General features: G+C 42.1%; 1 protein-coding gene across 1 annotated transcript in view; it reads left to right on the top strand.

The window, feature by feature from the left end:
* The window catches only part of Txk (TXK tyrosine kinase), a 39,062-nt gene extending 17,182 nt beyond the window's left edge, over positions 1 to 21,880 (top strand). Inside the window, exons 7-14 of the mRNA XM_051170491.1 lie at positions 145 to 272; positions 3,149 to 3,223; positions 6,276 to 6,447; positions 9,242 to 9,458; positions 13,821 to 13,885; positions 16,182 to 16,300; positions 18,156 to 18,313; positions 21,426 to 21,880. Of these exons, the coding sequence (XP_051026448.1) occupies positions 145 to 272; positions 3,149 to 3,223; positions 6,276 to 6,447; positions 9,242 to 9,458; positions 13,821 to 13,885; positions 16,182 to 16,300; positions 18,156 to 18,313; positions 21,426 to 21,494 (1,003 nt within the window). The 3' untranslated portion in view covers positions 21,495 to 21,880. The remainder of the gene's footprint in view (positions 1 to 144; positions 273 to 3,148; positions 3,224 to 6,275; positions 6,448 to 9,241; positions 9,459 to 13,820; positions 13,886 to 16,181; positions 16,301 to 18,155; positions 18,314 to 21,425) is intronic.
* Positions 21,881 to 23,158: the final 1,278 nt, after the last annotated feature.

Below are 23,158 nucleotides of genomic sequence, written 5' to 3'. Positions count from 1 at the left end.
AGATGAAAGCCCACCCATCCTCCCATCAGTGTGTAGTGTTGCCAAGAAGAGAACTTGAGCTCTGGAGTCCCACCGCCTAATACACTGATTTAATTCTAAAACAGTCTTTTGCTTCTTCAGTAAATGCCATTTTATTGATTATAGGCCTACACAGTCTTCAATAAAACATTATCACATTAAAAGGAACGATGCAGGACAGTGGTATGTCACTGAAAGGCGCCTCTTTCCATCAGTTCCAGAGCTGATCCAGTATCACCAGTACAATGCAGCTGGTAAGTGAGAAGTCAGGTCTAGGGGGAAGGGCTGGGGACCAGCCAATGACAGGGAAGGCATGCATGGTCTCAGATATTCCACAGCGCCAACCCACCATGGGCATCCAGCTTAAAAGCCTAAAAATACAGTCTTTTGGGCAATGGTTGGTCTCATTGATGTGTCTTTTCCCCCTTTGTCAAGGAGCAAGACTTGAATTGCAGTTTTTTATTTCTCCCAGATTAGAAAGATGGTAGATGACAGAGGAGCTATAGGGGTTTAGTTATGCATTTGTTCTGGAAGTTTATATAGGGATAAATGAAATACAGCTTCAAATCTCTAAATGATGAGATTGGCTTCTCTTTGCTCTCACAAATCTGCTCTCTTGTTTAGATCGTTACAACAGGACATTATCTTTAAGCCGCTTGTCCTCTATTCTTTGTTGTTTTGAAAAAAAAAATACAGAACCTAGGCTTTCACTGTTACACTTTGACTTAAATAGTTCAGAATATTAGATCCTCTCTTCATCTATTGTTTTCCCATCTCTCCTTAAACAAACCTATCATTTGTGGAAAGGTAAGGAGTCTTAGAAGTTCCTACCACAATTACACACATATCTCTTGTCTTCAACCTCCACCCAGTATGTGCCAAGCCAATTAGCATGGTGTGTGTGTGTGTGTGTGTGTGTGTGTGTATCTCAGCATTACTTGGAGTACATCCAGAACTTGGAACTAGCCCAATGTAACTTTCTTTTGAAAAGGAAACGATAAGTTGTGTTGACAAACACAAAAGAAAACAACAACCGCAAAACCCCATGACACTGGTTCTGTACATCCCAGGACATCTGTCTCCACTTATGGGATGGATCCACATGAATTTCCAGGATCAGCAGAGGCTTGGTGACACAGAGGTTCAGGAGAGAGGGCCAGAGGCCAAGGGTCAGAATGGAGATACAAACCCCCACACCGTCAGGCCAGTTCTGAGCTGGCTTTCTCAACGCTCCTTCCTCTTTCTTCTTCTTCTTCTAAAGAAAACATTTAAGACGGAGTGTTTATGTGGTGAGGTTACAAAATAATGAAAGGCAAGAATGTGACAACATTAAGAAATAGGATGATAAACTGTTCACCACACAAATACTCTTGATTAATTAAAAAAAAAAAAAAAACCAATGGCTTTCACATCCTCAATGTGTTCATCTAGGTCCCTGTCTTTCCCTAGTGTCAGGGCTGCTCTAATTAGTCTTTAGTCCTCTGATGATTTCAAGCAATTTCCTTATGTTCTCATTGTCTCCGGCGCTCACTTCCCTTTGCTCTGCCTCTATGCTACTACCAGTGGTCTAACAAAATGAAAGTATGAAGCTTTCACTTTCTTACTTGAGACTGACCTCCCCCCAGCCCCTCCCTTTGCTGGAAAATGTGGTGCCCTCTGACACAGCTTAAAGACCCATCACAACCAGAATAGCACATGTTTCTTGAATACAATGTCTTGCCTCTTCGTACCTCCTGCTCTTTGGTCAAGTACCCTTCATGTTTCACACCTCTCATTATTAAGTCATGGCTAGACAGCTGTTTCAAGTTTCTTCCCAGGGGTTAACTCTATGTGTCACAATTTGGGAGGGCAGGTGTCAATCCTCCCAAAAGACATCTTTGAATGCCATGTGTTTGCTGTTCTTTCTGTGTGTCCCCACTAGGGTGTGTGTGTATCTTCATGTGGTGCTGACTCCTTTTTTTTTTTTTTTACAGTAGAGTGGTCCGTCTCTTCTTGTGTTTCCTCACTGAAAGCTGTCTGTAGGAAGAATCATCACCCCAAGTGTCTTTGGTTGTGTTGAGATCTTTGGGACCTGCCTGGAAGAGAAGCCTGTATATTTTAGGTCTTCATGGCTTCCGTTTCTCTGCTAGCTGATCTTATCTCTGCCTCTCAGCCTTTGTACACACTAGTCACCTGCCCAGGCTTTTCCTGCTGATGTTTGTGGGTGGCTTCTTGTCACTCAATGCCACCATTCCCGTCATCTTGTCTGAAAGGCTTTCCTAGATCCCCCATTCTCGGATCACTGCATTTACCTACTCTGCCTTGTGTTTACTTTTTCTTGTGGGTGCACACTGGTTTACTTCCCACTCCCGTAGAAGGTGAGCTCCTTGAGAGTGGAGGCCATCAGCTTCTCCACTGTCTCCTAACATTAAGATGATGCAAATGGACTTTCGACTAGTAGAAATTGAGGAAAAAATTGGTTTTCCAAAATTTTTTCATGCTGACCTAATCACATGAGGTCTTACTCATTTTACTATGCTGCTTTCAAACAAAACAAAATAGAACAAAATCAATGCAGAACAAAAAAATCTTACAAAAACTATTTCCAAACAGCGTTCAATTTGATGGTTAAGTGGATTTTTGTAACACTTTTGGAAGCAATTTCATCAGTGTATCCCGTTTTATAAGAGGAAAACATAAGAAAATACATAGAAACATATGCTTGAGAAAATATAACAAATTTTATAACAGTGAGGTCTCAGAAATATTTTAAGGTCTATTTATAGTCATCAGTATGTATAAACTAAATTATTGGTATGAAAAATCTATAATAAAACATTCATATTTTTGTACAATATATTTCATACATGCTTCCAAATATTTAAATAGAGTTTTGCCAAATTTTTCACTAAAGTGATAACAATTCATCCGTGCACACTAAGAGTTTGTGAGAGAACTTCTTGTAAAATTTGTGTACAGTAAGTGTATATTAATAAAAAACTTTTTAAAATGGGAAATAGGAAACTATAATGACCCACAGAATTGTTACACCTAATTACTTATAAAGATGAATGCTATCTTCTGGTACACTTAACTCTTCCTTCTGTAACTAGTATCTAGGTTTGAGATGCTCGTTTTTCTTTCTCCTTAGGTCTCATGACCCGTCTCCGCTATCCTGTTGGGCTCCTGGGCAGCTGTTTACCCGCTACAGCTGGCTTTAGCTACGGTAAAGTACACACACGTGCTGAGGGAAGCAATCTATCCATCCGGGAACTTCCCTGCAGATTCTTTAAATTCTCAGTTCATTTGAAATGTCTATCTACATATGTTTCTTTTTAAAAACCGACCTTTCTTGCTGGAGATGTTTAAGGTAATCCATCTCCTAGGGTGATTTGAACTCAGTAGCAATGTTTCGGTTTTACTCATTTCACTGCACCATTACGAGGACCTGTTGGCGCTCCCAATTTCATAAATAACTACTATTCTCTGGATGTTGAGGCTGTTGTTTTCCAGTTGCAAGGGTTGCTGGGAAATGATTGCTTTCCATGAAGACCTATCAGAAACAGCTGTTGAATGGCTCCACTCCACCTCTGTTCAAACAGAATTGGTTCCCTGAGATTTGAGTCGCTTTCTAGCAAGTGTGATATTTACAAGTCTGTGAGAATAAATGTGCACCAGGGAATTGTGTTTTCTGACTTGTTGAAATTTTTGTTCCCTTGAATTCCACTCATTAGTAGAACTCAGATTATACTAGGAAAAAAAAAACCAGTGAAAATTATATTGTGTAAAAATGACTATGATTCAGGGATGCAGTTTAAACAAGTCGGAAGGGAACTTCAGGGTGCTATGGGTACCTCCATCGTTCCTATATGGAAGAACTTATATAATTATTAGCAACTTGGATGAATATTATGCTCTTTAATTCCTTAGAAAAAGTTCAACTTTTTTTGGGAACAGAATAATACAAGTTTTGAGTACTTTAGGTAACAGGACGAGAAACTACACACTCTGTGCCTGACCTCTTCCTGCTCTCACCATATCTTTGAACTTCATCTATGGGGCTGGGTGTGGCTGGCATGCTTTCATTGTGACGTATTGCTACACTGTTGCGGCCACCACCTTCTTTACACGGCCATGGGTATCACTCATGCTTAGCTTTTACAGATACTATTGTTATGACAGTTCTTCTTTGTGTTTAGATGATAAAAGTACATTTGTGCTCCGCTGTATGTTTAGTTTAGAGTGGTTTTGTTAGGTCAAAGCCTATGCACAATTTGAGATTTACTAGGGAGAATCAATTTTCCAAAGTGTTTATACCAAACTCCAAGCTTGTCAACAATGTATAAGAATGACAGCTCCAGCCGGGCGTGGTGGCACACGCCTTTAATCCCAGCACTAGGGAGGCAGAGGCAGGTGGATCACTGTGAGTTCAAGGCTAGCATGGTCTACAAAGTGAGTCCAGGACAGCCAACGGTACACAGAGAAACCCTGTCTCAAAAATAACAACAAAAAAAGAATGACAGATCCACTCTCCCACTATATATATATGTACATGTGTGTGTATGTGTGTGTGTGTGTATATATAATACATTATAATATATTGGGTGAATATAGTATATATAATTATGTAAAATTATATATGAATATATTATTTATGAGATGAACATAATATAATTTATCTACATTATATAAATATTATTTTATATCATTATGAAAGTATATAATTATACATTATATTCACTCAATATATTATATAGTATATAAGTGTATATATAATATAATATACAATTATTATGTATAAGTTTTATAGGCAAGGATTTTGGAGACTAGATGGCATTGATATGTTTTATGCATATTATATATGCTATCTATTATTACATATAATATTATATATATATATATATATATATGCACACACGTGTGTTTCAAGATAGGGTTTCTTTGTGTAACAGCCCTGGCTGTCCTGAAACTAGCTCTGTAGACCAGGCTGGTCTTGAATTAACCAATATCCATTTGCCTCTGCCTCTCACGTGCTGGGATTACAGGCGTGTGCCACTACCCCTTGACCCTTGCCAATATTTAGTATTTCTTTTAAATACCTCAGCCAATCTGGTAAAGGCATGGCGATGTCGTATTATGGTTTAATTTGGTCCCTCATGACTAATTAATTTGGCTGCCTTTAATAGGTGTAGTGGCCGTTTCATTCTCTTTTATAGTCACCATTTTCACCCTTAAAAATTGGGTTCGATGCTTTTTCTGATTGGCTTATTCTTAACACCTTCCTTCTTTTAAATATTTATCTTTATTTTATGTGTGTAAGTACTTTGTCTACATGTATTTAAGTGCACTCCACGTGTGCTTGGTGCTTACAGAGGCGGGATGGAGCTAGGTTCCCTTGAACTGGAGCAAAGAATGACTTTGAGCCAGCATGCAGGTGCTAGAAATTGAATTCCGGTCTTCTGCAAGACCAACACCTGCTTTCAACCACCGACTCATTTCTCCAGATGAGCAGACAAAATTATGAGTTTCAATTTATTAATATTTTTCTCTGTGATGATATTCTATCAAGTAATTCCAAGGCAGTGTCAAGGTCACAACTCTGTTTCCTCCTGTCACATTTACAACAGCATTCCACTGCTGGGTTGAGGACTCCTTCCCACCACTGGGACTAGGAGGCTTCCTACCCCTGGGACTCAGGGACCTATCACCACTAATAATTCTGCTAAGTGCATTATCTTGAAGCTCCAGCAGATGGTGGTGTTGCCATACAAAAACTAGGAGCTAAAAGAGTTTGTTTCTTTTTTAAGTTATTTTTTTCCTTCCTGATTTGCTTATGAGAAATGAGAAAGATACAGCAGCACAAATTTCACCTCAAACACATCCGTACATATTTGTTGGTTAGCGTTCTGGCAATGGACATGCGTATTAGGTGATCAGCCCCTGCCCTAAGGAGAGGCTAGACAAGGCAGGAAGGCTCTGTAGCTCAGTAGTGAGAACAGGAAGAGGAAGTACCACCTTCCCTGAAACAGGAAGAGGAAGTACCACCTCCTATAACGAAACCAGGATACGAAGCAGGTGACTGTTTTTAAACACTTGATGTCCTGATTTACACATTAAGGCCACAATGAGAATATTAAACATAATTACAGATCCTCACCTGTATGTCTTCAACGTTTATGTAAAACAAAGAGGCCTAGATAATTCTTAGTTTCTCAAAAAAAAAAAAAAAAAAAAAGTATTCTCTCTTCTTTTGTGACATGAGTCATTTGCCTTTCTAGAAAAGTGGGAGATTGAGCCATCCGAGCTGGCTTTTGTTAAGGAGATCGGAAGCGGTCAGTTTGGGGTAGTCCACTTAGGACAGTGGAGAGCACATATCAAGGTCGCCATCAAGGCCATTAATGAAGGTTCCATGTCTGAAGAAGATTTCATGGAAGAGGCCAAAGTGATGATGTGAGTACGAGCCATACACCACATAAATGTGCCCAACTCGTATGAATCTTGGACAGAGCCTAGACTTTGGAATCAAGCCACACCTGCACCTGTGCCACAACTCTGCCCAAGTTAGTTGTGCGACCCAGGCAAATGTGACATGTATGAACTATGTCACCTTCCAGTCTCCAAACTCCTGGCCTATAAAATTGGAATAGCAGTATTTATGGCTTTGGATGGAGCTGCGAGTTAATGAGATGATAATGGGAAAGTATGTTATTTTCGGCTCAGTGATCGGTGCTGAGTAAGTGCTATACAGCTTAGTGATACCTTGTTTTGCCCACCCACGCAAATATATTGGTTGCGGTTTGTTACTGTAATCTGACCTTGGACCAGGAAGTTTCAAATCAACCTCCTCTAATCACATGCTCAATGTTTATTTAGAAGAGCAGCAATGCATCAGAGCGGAAAAAACCCAGATGTCCTTAGTTCAACAGTGCTGTTGTTCAACCCATGTGGTTCTGTCCCAAATTTGCAGGCCCCAAAGGGAAACAAAAGGGACAGAAAGTGGGTAACATCAGGAGCGATTAGCTGTAGCCACATAAAAGACAGAGCAATTATGACTCTGGGAGTTTTCAAGCCCACACCCCAACTATCCCATCAAAATATCCTATCAATCCATTTATAACAGAATGGATCTGGATAGAACTATGAAAAACACCGTGCCTTTGTGGCTGTCACAGCACACCTGAGACACCTGTTTGCTGGCCTGTGCTCTGTGATCAGGGAGTTCTGCCTCTTAAGGAGAGAAGGGTAGTAGTATGCCTTGGGTTAAAGTGACACAATATGGGAAGGGTAAGTGGGAGATGTGTAACTCAGAGTTAAATCCTGTCAGAATCTTCTCTGAACACGAAGAGATGAGGGGCTTCTTGAAAGAGACAAAACTCCACCCTCCGCTGCACTCCTAAGCCTCAGGAAGCGGGTACAATACACCATGACTCAGGAGTCAGGGGTTTATAAGAGTCACAAGCTCGTCCACAGGGTTACAAAACAGTAATTGCTAGAAAGAGGGTTTTCTGTAGTGGAGTTGACTAAAAGTTGTACAGGGAGCTCCCAGTGTGTGTGTGTGTGTGTGTGTGTGTGTGTGTGTGTGTGTGTGTGTGTGTGTGTTGATGAATTTGAGATGCCCATTAGAATATCAAAGATGACTAGATAGTCAGGAAAATGCAATGGAGCTAGAGTTCAGGAGAAAGGTCAAGGTAGGAGCATGAATTTGAGAATGTCCCCGAAGATGCTCTTGAGAACCATGAAACTTGATTCTGTGCTGAAGGGAGGAGAAGTGCTAGAAAAGGATAACTGGAGAAGGCTGAAAAGATTAAAAAAAAAATTGAAATACATCTACCCATTGCCCTGCAGCGAGTCATGGCACTGCTCAAGCTGAGGAATGGTGCATGTGCGGAAAACCTCACATCTCAGCAGGAGGCAGGAGCGCCCACTTCTGCTCACGTGGTCCTCTGGCTGTGAGAAACTTTCGTCCGGTGTGTTCAACTGAACCACACAGTTTATTCATTTACTTGCTTTTGCCGTACTTTGCTAGGCATCCGTCTTATTTCAGATGAATTCTGGCAGTCACCCTTATGAGGACATGCTTAGCAATGTTTCTGTTCTCAAAGGCGTCCATGAAGTTATGGTCTCAGGTTTCTTGTGGCGTGGAATCGTTTCCTTCTGATGTTCGCTTTCCTGACATTATCTGCACACATGCAAACTGCATTGCTTAACTGGACGCATGCTTATGAACTTGAAAGATAAAGCAGACAAAGTCTGTCTAATATATACCCATATAATTATACACACACATACACACACACACTTTGCTTTTACAGTTGAGAAGAAGAGCGTTCTTAAGGTACTTTTGACAGTATACTGCTTTTAAAATTACAAAAATTAATTTGAATTTTTTTTCTTGGTGGCCTAAAAGGCATTTAAATATCAAAGGATATCTCCCATGGGGGTGGGGACATCAATAAATGTTTGAAGCCTAGATTGCTTTTCAAAAATATAAGTATTGGAGCCAGGGAGATGGCTCAGTTGTGATAGGTATCAACTGTGCTTGCAGAGTACCCAGTTTCGATCCCAGTGCCTACATGGTGGTTAACAACTGTTTGTAACTCCTGTCCCACATTTCCACAGCCCTCTCTGGCCTCTGTGGGTGCTGCACTCACAAGGAACACAGACATGTGGACAGACAAAATACCTATACATATAAAGTAAAACTAAATTTTAATAGTATATTAAAGTATATTTTAATAGAAAATTTAAACTCTACGTGATTACCAAAGACACAACATGATTTCATGCTGGCAAATCACTTTTAGTCTCCAGCTTCATCTAGACATTTACTCTGAGATGGCCTTACTCTTTAGAACGCCATTTTCTTCCTCAAGACCATCATCTCCCTCCCTGCTACCCCCCTGGAACTTTCCATCTAAAGGCTGTCGTTAGGACGACTAGGATTCAAGAAGCAAGAACTCTTGACACCTAGGCTGGGAAAATCAATACCGAGGATGCTAAGGCTGACAGGACAGGAAGAAGAAAAAGAAGCGGGTCAGATCTGAGGCATGCAATATTCTGTGGCGACAATTTTGGAGATGCTGCTTAAACTCCTAACCCCACATTTTCAGTGCATAAAGTAGAAAGAAAAATGCTACCTGTTCCTGGTGGTTGAATTGATGCTTATCTCACCTCAAAAATGAAAATGATATTTTTCTGTTTTAAAATGCAAGAGCAATCCAGTTTACTGGCTTTTCTTTCACAGGAAACTGTCACATTCCAGGCTAGTTCAGCTTTACGGGGTGTGTATACGGCAGAAGCCCATCTACATAGTGACGGAGTTCATGGAAAACGGCTGCCTGCTTAACTATCTCAGGGAGAGAAAAGGCAAGCTCCAGAAGGTGTTGCTCTTGAGTGTGTGCCAGGACATATGTGAGGGCATGGCGTACCTGGAGAGGAACTGCTATATTCACAGGGATCTGGTGAGTCTGGGCCAAATCACCTGACTTTACGTACCTGGATTCAGGAGGCCATGAGGGTTGATTTCAGTACTTTGAAGAATGTGCCTTCGGCTTACCTTTAGAACATTTTAAAAATTCATGCATTTTATTGTTAAGGTTAATTAATTTTCTTACTTAATTTTCAGTGCTGGCGATTAAAGCCAAGGCCTTGCACATGTTAAGCCTTTGCTCTATCACTGACTCACATCCTCCAACCCTGTAACTTTATTTTTAATTGCCCTTTAACACTGAAACCAAGTAGGAAATCACTCTAAAGTGTCTTTCACTAATTAACTACCTAACCTAATGAACCAACTAACTACAATGATTTTTGCTCTCTTCTCTTCCTCATTCCCTTATTTTCCCTTGTTTTCCTTTGCTTGCACCCTTTCTTTCTTTCCACCAATGTCAAACTCCAGGAGTCACTGTAAGTGGTACAGCTCTGCTGGGAAAGGTACCCTGGCAGCCCGGAGCCAAGGAACACCACAAAATCACAGTGCACAGCAAGCCTCACCCAAGAGATTTATCTGGAAAGACACAAGAGGGTGGCTGTCCTTGCTCAACTGAGAAACAACAGAGAGCTGAGCAGGAGGCGGGCTTTATGTGGGGTTTCTTGGCGATGGAGTTGTCCAGGGTGGGGATTGGTGGAAGTTCAAGTCCTGAGCTTAGGGCAAGGCGAAGGATTGGTGGTTTTGAGCTCAGAGATGGATGGAATTTTGTGGTGTCAAACTTTCAGGTTTGAAGTGAGCTCAAACCTTTCACCCTTCAGTCATTCCTGCCCCCAGGGCTTTGTATATGCTAACCATTCTAGGCCCTGCAGCACTGCTAGGGAGGAACAGACCCTTGCAATCTTATCCAGGATTCAAGTTGCCCCTGGTACAGGTGGTTAGCCTGTGACAGTACTAGCGTTCATGGTGGAGACTGGAAATGCCTGGCCACTCTGCTGGGTAACGTTCTAAACATGCCCACTTAAAAGGCTCTCTTACGCCTGCTCCGTGCCCGCTCCTGTGCCCTGAGAAACATGTCTAGACTACTGTGCATTGCTTCAGGATACTCCCACTGTCCTCTCCGGGTCCGTCTGTGTTTCATTTAGAAATAGAAATTGGAACTCAATCCCTGATTCGGTCTCTTAGAAATAACCTTGTGTTTGGGCTCCCATTCCCAGAGCGATCTTATTACAGCGCCCATCCTTGAGACTGGGAGGATCTAAAGGTGAGGCTGGCGGTGGAGTTACACTGATTCCAGAGCACCGTGGGAAATGGACTTACTTTGCCTTCAACTCAGAACATTCATGGCTTTATTATTTACAGCTTCATACACTAGCTAATTATATTTCCTTGTATAGTTCTTTGGAGGGGGGATTATAATATCATTGCAACATTTCCCCGTCCCTTTCCTCCCTCCAAACCTGCCCATATACCTCTCCCTGTTATCCTTCAAATTCATGGCCTCTTTTTTCATTAAGTGCTATTGCATGTATATGGAAGTGTGTGTGTGTGTGTGTGTGTCCTCAGACATAACCTGCTTAGTCCATATAATTCTTGTATAACAAAGTGTTTCCTAGGGAGATGCAAAACACGTGTACTCACCCCAAAAAGGGAATCCATGATGCACCAAAGTACAGATACCACCAGAGTCCAATTGGATGAAGCAATGAGGCTTTTTTTTGTTTTTTGTTTTTGGTTTGTTTGGTGTTTTTTTTTTGGGGGGGGGAAGGGAAGGTGGTTACATAAAGGGTTATGGGTGACATGTTCCAGGAACAGAAACAACTCAAAGACAGCTGCACCACCAAGGCCCACCCCCACATGGGTGATAGCTCCTGAAGTTGGGAGTCTAGAGCACACTGCACAGACTACAGGCAGCTTAATAGACCAGAGAGCGTCCTTTCCATGTGCCTCAAGCTGATCTACATGTCTGCTAGGTGGCTCAGCTAGTTTCTGTTTATTCCAGGCAGCTCATCTGGTCTCAGAGTCTTCTTTGCAGCTTTCCTCGTCTGACAGTGTTCTTTGCAGCTCAGCTTCCATCGAGAGAGAGGTTGGCATTGATTGCTCGCTCTGGCAGGGAGGGGCCTAGTGAACCTGATCACTTTCAGGGACTTCCTGATGCTATTTTGAGTTATTTGCCTTCTTGTTTAAGGAACTTCCTGCAGGATGGAATGTTACAATCTTGAAGGAAATTGTTGATGTTACTTGTATGTATGTTTTTAAGGCCGGCCATTTGCCACTGAATAACCAATAACTGATTTTCCCTGGGAAAGACCACCTCTCCCTCTCCTAGCATTCCTCAGTCGTCTACAGGGAGACCTTATGGGCTTTCCCACATCCACTTTGGCAAGTCTATTGGTGTCATCCTTGTTCAGCTCACATTAGGACAGTCATATTGGTGAAACTTAATGGATACAGCTTCAATTACTTACATTTCTACGTGAACACTGCACCATGGTCACCTTGAGACCAAAGTCTACGCTCAGGAGAGTTAAGAATAGTGCCAAGAACGTGGCTTGTAGAGGAAAGGTTCTCAAACGTCAACTTTGCGGGGTGTGAGAATCACCTGGGAGCTGGGAGCAAAATCTTCACACCCAGATCATAACCAGGCCAGTTAGATCAGAATCTCTGGCGATGGCGGGGCATTAAAATGCAGTCCAGGTTGCAAAGCCGCTGCAGCCTGGCGTGGAGTCGTTCCTTCTTTGCTTGCTATGTCTGTGATCCTGAGAGAGCTAGTTAAGTAGGAATGTGGTTTTCCATGGATCACCTCCTTCATGTGGGCCTGTTGCGGGGACTACGTGGGTCAGTGTGTGCAATGGTAGCCTGTCCTACGAGGGCTCTGCAGTGATGTTGCCACCATAGGTGCTGATCACTGTTCAGTGATCCTCCTTGCACACCCCCCAGTGCCCAGCACGAGGAAGCTCTCCGTCCAACTCTGAGCGGCGTGTGTGGTTCCCCAAGCCACTTGGCTAGCTTTCCTGGCCTCTGAAGGTTTCTTTCCCTGATAAGGGGTAGAATCAAAAGTCTGTGGTTCACAGCCCTAGGCATTCTGTTTGCTCCAGACAGACAAGCTCTCCTGTCCTTAGGGTAACCTCCACCTTCGATTGATTAATGGTCCTTATATTCTATTTTACCTACTGCATTGCATATAAAATACATCAGCTCACAGTGGGTCCTTTTCCTGTTGGGGACTTTTCTTGTGGTTTGAATTCAAGGTAGTGGCTGGTACTTTCTGGTACCTTCGGAGCTGACTCCTCTGCATCCCCATGTTAAAGCGTCTTGCTTTTGTGACTGGATACACTGAACCTCAAATTCACTGAAAGGAGAACAATTCTACCAAATAGTTTGTCTAAATGAAGCTGATCAAAACTATGACTTCCTCTACGAACTGTGCTGAAAATGAGTTATTCCGACTACAGCCAGATTGATGTTGCATTATATTTAGTTCAGTGTGATAAGAAAGAAGCAGCGGGCTGGAGAAATGGCTCAGTGGTTAAGAGCATCATCTGCTCTTCCAGAGGACCTGAATTCAATTCCCAGCAACCACATTGTGGCTCACAAACATCTATATACCCTCTAAAGCCTTCTTCCGGTGGACATGCAGAAAGAGCACTCATATACATTAAATAAATAAAATCTTTTTAAAAAGAAAGAAAGAAGTAGTGGGGTGTCGGGGTGGGGGAAGTCAGGAGAGATGGCTCAGAGGTTAAGGGCACTTGCTGCTCTTCCAGAGGTCCTGGTTTTGATTCCCAGCACCCACATGACAGATCAGAACTGTCTGTAAGTCCAGTTCCAGAGGACTCAACACCATAATTGGACCTACACAGGCAAAATATCCATATACATTGAATAAAAATAACTTAAAAAGAAATATAAAGTCACCACCAGAACTAGTTCTACTCAGTGAAAGAAAGGTTTTAATATGTAATTTCTTAATTTTTATTACCTACTGTAGAGCTCAAAGATACTACATGACTGTCTTATCTGTCATGTCAGACTTTCATTATTTAAGTTAAAAAAAAAACAAAGACAAAACAAACAAAAACAAAGTTGTTTTATGCCAAACACTTAGTTTATAATCTATTAAACTAACTAATCCTCATTTATCAAGGATACTTGTTGAAAACATTAAATTTTAAAATTGTTAACATTCAATCTCAACTTTTCAAGACACTGAAGAATCACTGAAATTCATGGCATACAATAGAGTGTTGTTATGCACATCAGCAATGATGTCGCCATAAAATTCACATGGTTGCTCATGCAGAGAGAAAACATGGAGAAACTAGGGAAAATGAAAGTTGAAACTTTTGAAAGAAAGACCTGTGGTTCAGCTTTGATGCTTCTCTTCTTCCTACAGGCAGCAAGGAACTGTTTAGTCAGCTCTGCCTGTGTAGTGAAGATCTCAGACTTCGGGATGACGAGGTATGTGATGTCTCTGTCTGTCTACTTTGCGCATGTGTAAGAGGCAGTCTTATGTTTTAAAAAGCCAGTGTGTGTTTGTGTGTGTGTGTGTGTGTGTGTGTGTGTGTGTGTGTGTGTGTGTGTAGAGGTCAGAGTTCAATTTGTGGGAATCAGTTCTTCTCTTGTACCCTATAATTCTAGGAATCAAACTCAGGTAGCCAGGCTGTCTATTAAGCACCTCTTCCCACCAAGCCACCTTACCGGCCAAGTCTTCCATTTTCCATCTTGCACACTGAAGTTGCTATTACCTCTTTTTTTCTGCTCTGAGGAAGGCGCTTGTTGGGAAGGCCTCTGTGTGGGCTAAGTGTCCACGTGGTTGCAGGGCTCAGTGTGCTTTGGATTTCAGGATACGTTATTGTTGATACAACTATGGTAGACTTTAAGATAGAAAGAAGGATTTCTCAGTTTACTCAAATGTGTGTGATTAAGTAAATGCATTTTTCCATGATAAATGTATATTTTTAAAAGTGAAAGAAAGAAATGTATTTGATTAGCTCTGATTTTCTGAGGTCACCATCAGACATTGTGTATACCATGTTTGGAAGCTGGTTTTAAGTCATCACTGCAATAAACTTAGCCGTGTATATGCAAAAGTGATTTTATTTATCTATTTTTACATTTTGAGATTCTTTTTCTTAGAGTTCTAGAAATGTAATCCTAATGAATTCAATGTTTCTTTCTGAATTCTTCAGCAGTCAAAACCTAAGTTTTAAGTGTCTCTTGGGGCCATGGTACTGTCATGGAGGTGGTCTGACTGGTCCTGCTGTGATGTGCACAGAAGCATCTGTACAGCTGTTGTCCTCCCAACCGCATCTGTACAGCTGTTGTTCTCCCTGTTGGTCTATGCCTGACCATTTGTACAGATGGCTGTTGAATGTCAAGCTAGAAAATTCCTCCAGAAAATTCCATGGTGCTGATTAAGGTCTGGCTTACTGAGGCATATCAAGACACGTTTGTTTTCCAGAATCTTTCTGCCTTTCCTGGGGGCATTACTTAGGAAGAGGACACCAGTTCTATGTTGCTCTTTAATCCTACCAACCTCCATTGGGGTTGAGAACATTCTTACCCAGGGATCTGTCCCACTAGGTATCATGTTAATAGATCTGTCTTTCTTCTTTAACCTAGAGAAACTCCAAATCAGTAGGACAGGTCCTTCCCCCCACTGTTTCCTCTTACACATTCTTTTATTTTGAGACAGGGTCTCTCCATGTAGCCCTGGCTGTCCTGGAACTCTCTGTGTCGCCCAGACTGGGTGAGAACTCACACAGATCTACCCGTTTTTGCCTCCCAAGTGCTGATATTAAAAGTGTTCACCAGTATGTCCAGCTTCACGGTCTTCAAAACATTTTCTTCAGACTTTATTTTTATTTGCAGTGTGTAGGTGCTTTGCCTGAGTGTATGTCTGTGTGCCACACGCATGGAGTGCCTGTACAGGTCAGAAGAGGGTCAGATGCTCTTGGGTTGGAGTTACAGACAGTAGTGAGCCACCGTGTGGGTGCTGGGAACAGAACCTGGGTTCTCAGGTAGAGAAAACAGAGCTCTTCACCACGGAGCCATCTCTCTAGCTTCATCATATGCAGCCTTTACAGTGTCGGGATTAAAGGTGAAATGAGATAGAATATGTGGAGGAAAACGGGAGCATGAGGACAAAAAAATAAATAATTCAGTAAACATTATTGTATATGCAAGGGGCCGAAGTTAGCTGTCTCTTCTCTCCCAGCTCCCATGCCTCCCTGCAGATAAGTCTTTTAAAAAGTTATTCCTAATTCGTACAAAATATATATTATAATATAATGGATACTTTTCATATCAGAAGTACTATAATGACACATTGTTATTTTGCCTGTTTTGTGCCACACAAAAGATTAAGTACATGAAAGAAAATACGGCATCCAATTTTGAGTCTGTCTTTGATGATATGACTGGTCTTTTACTTACTTACTTTCATTACCCTTGTTGTTGGAGCACAGGGCACATTTCTTTGCAGAATTAAGACTGGGCCCCAAAGAACATAGTTTTGGGACTGTAGAACTGTAGCTTTCAGGGATCCAATGGAAATGAAATCAAGGAGACATTGTTTTCAAGGAGAAGACCAAATAAAGAGCCATTCAGCTATTTACAATCAAGAAGACACAGTGTGCAAGCCCTTCCTAGGGAAAACACACTGCATTCTAACAGATCAGAGCTGACAAAGGAATCTGAAGTTATTAGGCTTTGGAGACCATTAATACAGTATGCTTGAATCCCACAACGGCAGGTACGTTTTGGACGATGATTATATCAGTTCTTCTGGAGCTAAGTTTCCGGTCAAGTGGTCCCCGCCTGAAGTTTTTCTCTTTCACAAGTACAGTAGCAAGTCTGACGTCTGGTCATTTGGTGAGTATGTTTGCTGTTGCTAGATTTAAAACACTCTTGCTGTTTGTTTTCTGACATGATGTGGCATTCACTACTTTGGCACCTGGAGTCATCCGCCTCCCCACACAGCTCTGTTCTCTGGATCTTTTCCTTCCCAAGCGAACAGTTGCCATGAAGCTGTAACAAGGAGGCGGCTGAGCCAGAAGGCAAGTGTGTAGCCAATGCTGCCAAATCACTGAGGCTTGAAGGAAACAGTCTACGTCATCACCGAGTTTCCAGTGTGTCTAATAAGCTTCATTGTTTACTTATGCAGTGGCTTAATTCTAACTGGTTTCCAACTGAAAAAGTTGAACTTAGCATCTGGATTTAAAAAAAAAAAAATAGCCCGCACCCTTTGTTTTACACTTTCAACGTTTATGGGATTTGCACTTTGGCTTCCTGAGGTCTGCTCGTTTATTCATATTGATCAACAGTCTCCAGCGAGAAAGAGACGCTGTGGATCTGTGCCCAACGCAGTTTGTTCGTTTGAGTTGGTTTTTCAAGCCATGGCAACTGGTGAGCAAAGGTCTGTCAGCTTTCATCCAGAACTTCCTGGGTGGCTTTGGGGTTTAGAGAACTGCCCTTGTCCTCACAAATGACTGGGTCTGTTCCCCACCACAAGATCAAGCTTGCATCGTTGACCTTTTTAGCTCTCTTCTGACCTCATCTCGGTAGGTGAGGGTTTGAGCTCTGCTGGGGAGGATTGTGTGAATCCTTGGCCACCTGGTAACTAGTAAGGCAAGGACCGCCTCAGGTGGCCAAAGGGCAATTGGAGCTCACTCAGGTTCACACGTTTCCTCCTCCCTGGATCATGAACTAGTGAGCTTCTTCTTTTTGTTTTGGTGTGTGTGTGTGTGTGTGTGTGTGTAAATATACGTGCATACACTGTAGAGGCCGGAGGAACAACTGTGGGTATCATCTTCAAGAATGCCATCCACCTCCTTTGAGATAGTCTCTCATTGGCTTGGAGCTCACCAATTAAACCTGTGACTCCTGGTGGCCAGTGGGCCCCAGGAATCCGCTTGTTTTTTACCTTCCCAAGGCTGGGATCACAAGTGGACATTAGCATGCCAGGCATTTAAAAATGATTTATTTATATTATTTTTAGTTATGTGTATGTGTGTGGACATGTGCGTGTGGGTGCATGTGCCCATGGAGGCTGGAGGCATTGGATCCTCTGAAACTAGAGTTACTGTGAACTCCTTGCTTGCCATGGGTGCCGGAAACCAAATGTGGGTTCTCTGCAGGAAAAGCATCAGTACTCCCAACCACTGAACCATCTTTCTGAGGAGCTGGGCATTTTGACATGGGTTCTGGGTATCAACCTCACTCGGGTCTACATGTTTGCAAGCAAAAACTGGACCAACTGAGCTATGATCCCAGCCCTGCTGCATCCTGTAGGGTTCTTTCTACCAGTTTAGACTCTTAGTGGAAAGAAGCGGACATGTGCCATCTGCTGTCTGGGGAACTGCAGGCGGAAGAGGCTCACACAAATCCGTCATTGTCTATGGAAGAGCAGAAAGGTCTGATTGATTTGACTGGGTGGGGACAGGAAGAGGTGGGGACAGGAACAGTGCTTAGCAATGAAAATGCTACTACTGCATTCCCTGCCGTGGGGAGACTGTCAAGGCCAAAACGAAAGGTGAGGCATCATTTTTCATAAGATTATTTTCAAGGTCCAGACTTCCTAAAGACGTGCAGTTTGCTTCCCGCCTAGAATTTCTTTCTTTCTGGGCAATTATGGCTTCAAGGCTGGAGGAGAGTAACATCTTGCAGGTTGAATCAAACCGTTGTTTGGGTTCCATGTAACTCTTGGTTTTGCATGTTTTATTTGCAGGAGTTTTAATGTGGGAAGTCTTTACAGAAGGAAAAATGCCTTTTGAAAATAAGTCAAATTTGCAAGTGGTGGAAGCCATCTCTAAAGGCTTCCGGCTGTACCGCCCTTACCTGGCCCCCATGTCCATCTACAGAGTAATGTACAGCTGCTGGCATGAGGTAGGTGCCCCTTATTCCTGAGATTGTTACCATGGCAGCCACAACTGCCTGTTCCCTGGCAATGACCCTGAGAGCCAATGCACCATTCTCTCTGACTCCCACCCCGACAGCCCAGTCACCAGTCCATTTTGTTTTTCACAATGGACTTTCATCTGGGAGCTTGTTTCCAAGCCTTCTCTGTCTGAGATTGGTTCCTACAGAAACTGGATGTCTCTAAAAAGCCTCTTGGTCAGATGATTTATTATCTTGAAGAACTGGGTGGTGGAACTAAGAGAAGAATCTGGTTTGTTAAACTTCCCCACAGAATAAGATGATTGCTGTTTTATTTACTGCACTTCTTCACTTTCAAGGCCAAAAGCGACGGGTTTCATTTCTCCTTGGCACTTAAGACTCCTGATAGAGAGAATAAGCCAGACTAGAAACTGAAGGCAGACTGTGCTGAGAGCTGCCATTTGGGAAACCATCTCTTCGGGGTTGCTCTTTTTGTTGAAATGCTAAGATTAAAAATCAAGCCAGAGTGGTTGGGTTTCTGTTGCCCTCTCTTTTCTTTTCTGGGCATCTATTCAACACAGCCCTCCTGCTCTCACCAAACCGAGGCTTTTGAGAGCTCTGCTCTGTAGTTAGCAGGCTGAGCCCAGAAAAAACAAAGCTTGGTTAGTGATCTCCTGCTGCCTGAAAGAAAAACAGCAAACAAGCAAACAATCCCATCATTTGATTCCTAATCCACAAACACTGGAAAAACAAGTCTTTCAAAAGTGGTGGAACTGTTCATATTCCAGACAAGTATTTCATTTAGGAAGATTCTCCAGTGCATAAAAATAATCACAATTAATTATTCCACAAGGAATCTTGAAAGATCAAAAAATGTCAAGTAAGATGTTAGTAACAACAGCTGCCTTAGGAATGTCTTTGCCGTCACAACAAAAGCATCTCAGGACGCGCAGATGGCGGTTGCGATGCTTTTGACGGAATATTTTACAATTTTATAATGCCATAATTTGAGCATTGATGTTGATTTTTTTCCTTAGTGAATAACATAAAGTATTGGAATGCTGAGAAGGGGCCCACCTTCCTTACAGCCACAGATCACGAGAAGGAGCAAGTGATTCCTGTGAACTGTTGCTGAGCTGTGATTTCTTGCTGAGTACTTACATAATATGAATCTATAGCTTATGACATTTTCAACTTAGAATGTATTTACTAGGAGACGGTCATGTCCTAAGTCAGGGAGCGCTAATAAGCACGCACAAGGGCATGGAACAGTGAGATGATTTTTATATATTATTTATGTGGGTATGAGCTACAGAGAAGGAAGGGTAATCAGGGTGATCACAGCAAAAACAAAGAATCAAACTCAGTTTCTCAAATGGCGGTCAGAAAATTTACCCAAATAGTGTACACACACACACACACACACACACACACACACACACACACACACACACACATACTCACACACACGTACACACAAACACACATGTTAAAATGAAATACAAAGGTACTTTCTTCTAGTTTTAATTCTCTCATAGTGATCTATTTTTTGTGGAGGGTATTACCGTGAATAAAATGTAATTAATTATGCCCTCCTTAAACTGGCTGTGTGGTGTGCTTGATTGTGAGTTAATTGGAATAAAGTGATTTTATTAATTTAAAAAGATTATGTTTCCACTGATAAAAATGCCAAAGACTCTATCTGATGAGCTTGAACCTTCCAGAAAGGCACTGTGATTTACTCTTGGGTCCTCATCAAGGGTTTTGATGTACTCACATTGTCCTCCACCTGGCCCCTTTTCATCCAGGGGCTCTGGATGACTAGCTCTAACGCCGACAGATTCCAAAGATACCAATGTCCCATGTCGCTGACAGATTCCAAAGATACCAATGTCTCATGTCTTTCTATAGGGAGTCAGAGCAAAATTGCATCTCAAAGTCAAACAGGGAGAGGTGCTCTGATCTCTGCTTCCACGGCCAACAGTTTGGTTGACTGTGCTCCAGGATCTGCAAAGTCCCTTGAGGAAACGTGCCTTTGCTGTCTATGTGAAACCCTTCTTGCTTGAGGGGACCAGTATAGTAAGGAACTGATATTGAACTGGGCACCTCACACTCTAAATCCCTGTCGTTTTCAAGAAGAGATTTCTGTAGGGGGTGGAAATGTGTGCTCTGTCCACACAGCAGCAACCTCTGGCTACAGAGGACCTGAACGATGGTTAGCATGATGGGAGAACCAGCTTGAAATACTTTTTCATTTTCAATTTACTTACATAGCCACATGTAACTAGTGCATACAACTCTAGCCATTTTATCTGTGCAGTGCTCCATTGTAGATTTAGATTTTTTTCAAAAATCTACTTTGTTTAGGGTTCTCAAATGCTTCTACCTCTCTCCTAACCCACCAACCAGAGATAGGAGAGAACAAAGGTTGATAGGGTGGGGATGTGTCCTGTTTACACGTAGCTCCGTGGGCCAATTCCACTCCGCATTGTCAGGATACCAGCAGTTCAGTCCAATAGGGAACACCAAACAGCAAAACAAATCTGCAGCAGCGGCACGATACAGCAGAAACAGCAAGGCTTGGCATGAGCCAGTGAAAGTGGCCAGAAGTTTTCTCAAGCATTTCTCTCTGTAGAGCAAAGACTAGAGCAGACTAACGATGTAAACCACAGAAAGGCATAGACAGCGATGCGAAAGCGTCATCTCACTATCTGTGGTCTTCTGCTTGTATTCTTTCTAAATATCACACACTCACATGTCTGTTTTCAGCGAAACATCACATGCCCTCTCACGGGTTTGTTTTTCGCTAACAAAGGTCATGTGTCCTATCGCAAGTTTGTTTTTAACTGAGGATAAACTAAAAGCATTTCTACATCCCACATTTGGGACCAAAACAAAACAAAAATTTTTAAAAACACGTAAAAGAAACCAAAACTTTCACTACACTCTATCGTCTTCTGCTTTCCCCCATGCAGATCATGCCGCTGTGTATCAGCCAAGATACACTGTTCTTCAGATTGTTCAGAATCGGCGAGCATTGATGTCTCTGTCTGTAAGTCCCACATGCTGGTGTCTGAGTGAGAAGCAAGCTGAGCTGATTAGCTCTCTTTTTGTTTTCCAGAACCCTAAAAGCCGCCCGACGTTTGCCGAACTGCTTCACGTTCTCACAGAGACTGCAGAAACCTGGTGACCTGAAATGGAATGCCAGCCCACAGGGTCATCTTGCCAAACTATCACAATGTGAAATCACGGGCATCACTGATCGGGAAGATCTTCTATTAGGGTTGTTGACTCTTGGCCACAGAGCAAAGGTCGCAGGCTTTCCACACTGATTTCAATGCAAATTATTCTGATAGTAGCCTTTCTGTGTGTGTGAGAGGGGCTCTGGACTACACATCCTTCACTCTCTGTATGTGAAGGGAGTAGACTCTACGTCAGCCTTCCAAGTGGCTTCTTCATGATTGGAGCCCCGGAACCCTTGAGTGTGCATGAAACTCTGATTCTTCATAAGAAGCTAAGGCAACTTCTTTTCCTGAGGACTGACATTCTTCTCTGGAGTGGTCCATGCAGAGAGGAAAAAAATTAAGTTCTTCTAATTCATGAGCTAAAGAAGCCTCCCCAACAGAGTTTCATGTTTGGGGCTGTGTAAATGTTTATAGAAAACATACCTTTGAAACCCTATACGAACATTCTGGAAATGTCTTTTATAATTTTTCCATGTGTTATTTAATAAACTTTTTTTGACTATTGTGGGGCATAAGTTCTCACATTCTAGTTTTAAACGCTGTTGAAAATCTGAACCAAAGTGCCCTTGGAACATATCTTGGTGAATTTTCTATTTCTAACGCTGTACATTGTCAGGGAAATCCAGAGCTCATCTTCAGTTCTGATACTTCGTCCTAAGATGCCTCGATTTGTCATAACAACTGTCTCTGGTACTTTCTGTAGGATGACTCTGTAGTTCTGTCCAAATGAGGAGGCCACAAGGTGTCCAGATGTGACATAAGCAAAGGAAACAATCAACAGTCATGGCTAATCTTAGTTTATCTCTGAGCTTGGTGGCACACACCTTTAATCCCAGCACATGAGGCAGAGGTAGGAGGAGCTCTGTGAATTCTAGGCCAGCCTGGTTTACATAGGGAGTTCCAGGACAGCTCTGATTGTATCATACAGCTCAGTGGGAACTGACTGGGAAATGGTTGTTATTATTCTGTGTGCTTCAGAGACCCCATGAAAAGAAAAGCGCTGTATAGAACATGGCACATAGATTACAGGAAACTTACTCAGGAGAAGTCCTTTACTTCACCTCCCTGCAAGGTGACTGGAGGAGAACATACTTTATGATTATATTTATGTTTTTACTCTATGTTGTCAGTGGCTTTTCTTATCTTTATTTTTTAAAATAGTTGTCACCAAAAAGAAAGCTGGCAAATGGAGGGTGTTAACAGATCTCAGAGTAATTAATAAAATTACTCAGCCAGTGGGAACTTTACAGCCTGGCATCTCATTGCCTTCCTTGTTACCCAAGGAATGGCCTATTATAGTGATTGATCTAAAGGATTGCTTTTTCACGATTCCTTTACATGAATGTGACAGGGAGAGGTTTGCTTTCTCACTACCTGCTTTTAATAGAAGCTGCCCAATAAAGAGATATCACTGGAAAGTTTTACCACAAGGAATGTTAAACAGTCCAACCTTGTGTCAATATTTTATGCAACAGCCATTGGAGATGATTCATAAGAAATTTCCTCAATCCATAATTTACCATTACATGGATGAAAATTTATTGGCTAACTCAGATACCAGTATATTAGAAAACTTTTTGATGAAATCAATAGAACTTTGTTTTGTTGG

The sequence above is a fragment of the Acomys russatus genome, chromosome 28, assembly GCF_903995435.1.
Source record: "Acomys russatus chromosome 28, mAcoRus1.1, whole genome shotgun sequence".
Taxonomy (NCBI): Eukaryota; Metazoa; Chordata; class Mammalia; order Rodentia; family Muridae; genus Acomys; species Acomys russatus.
Note: the sequence above shows the minus strand (reverse complement) of the source record. Positions and strands in the feature narration are given on the sequence as shown.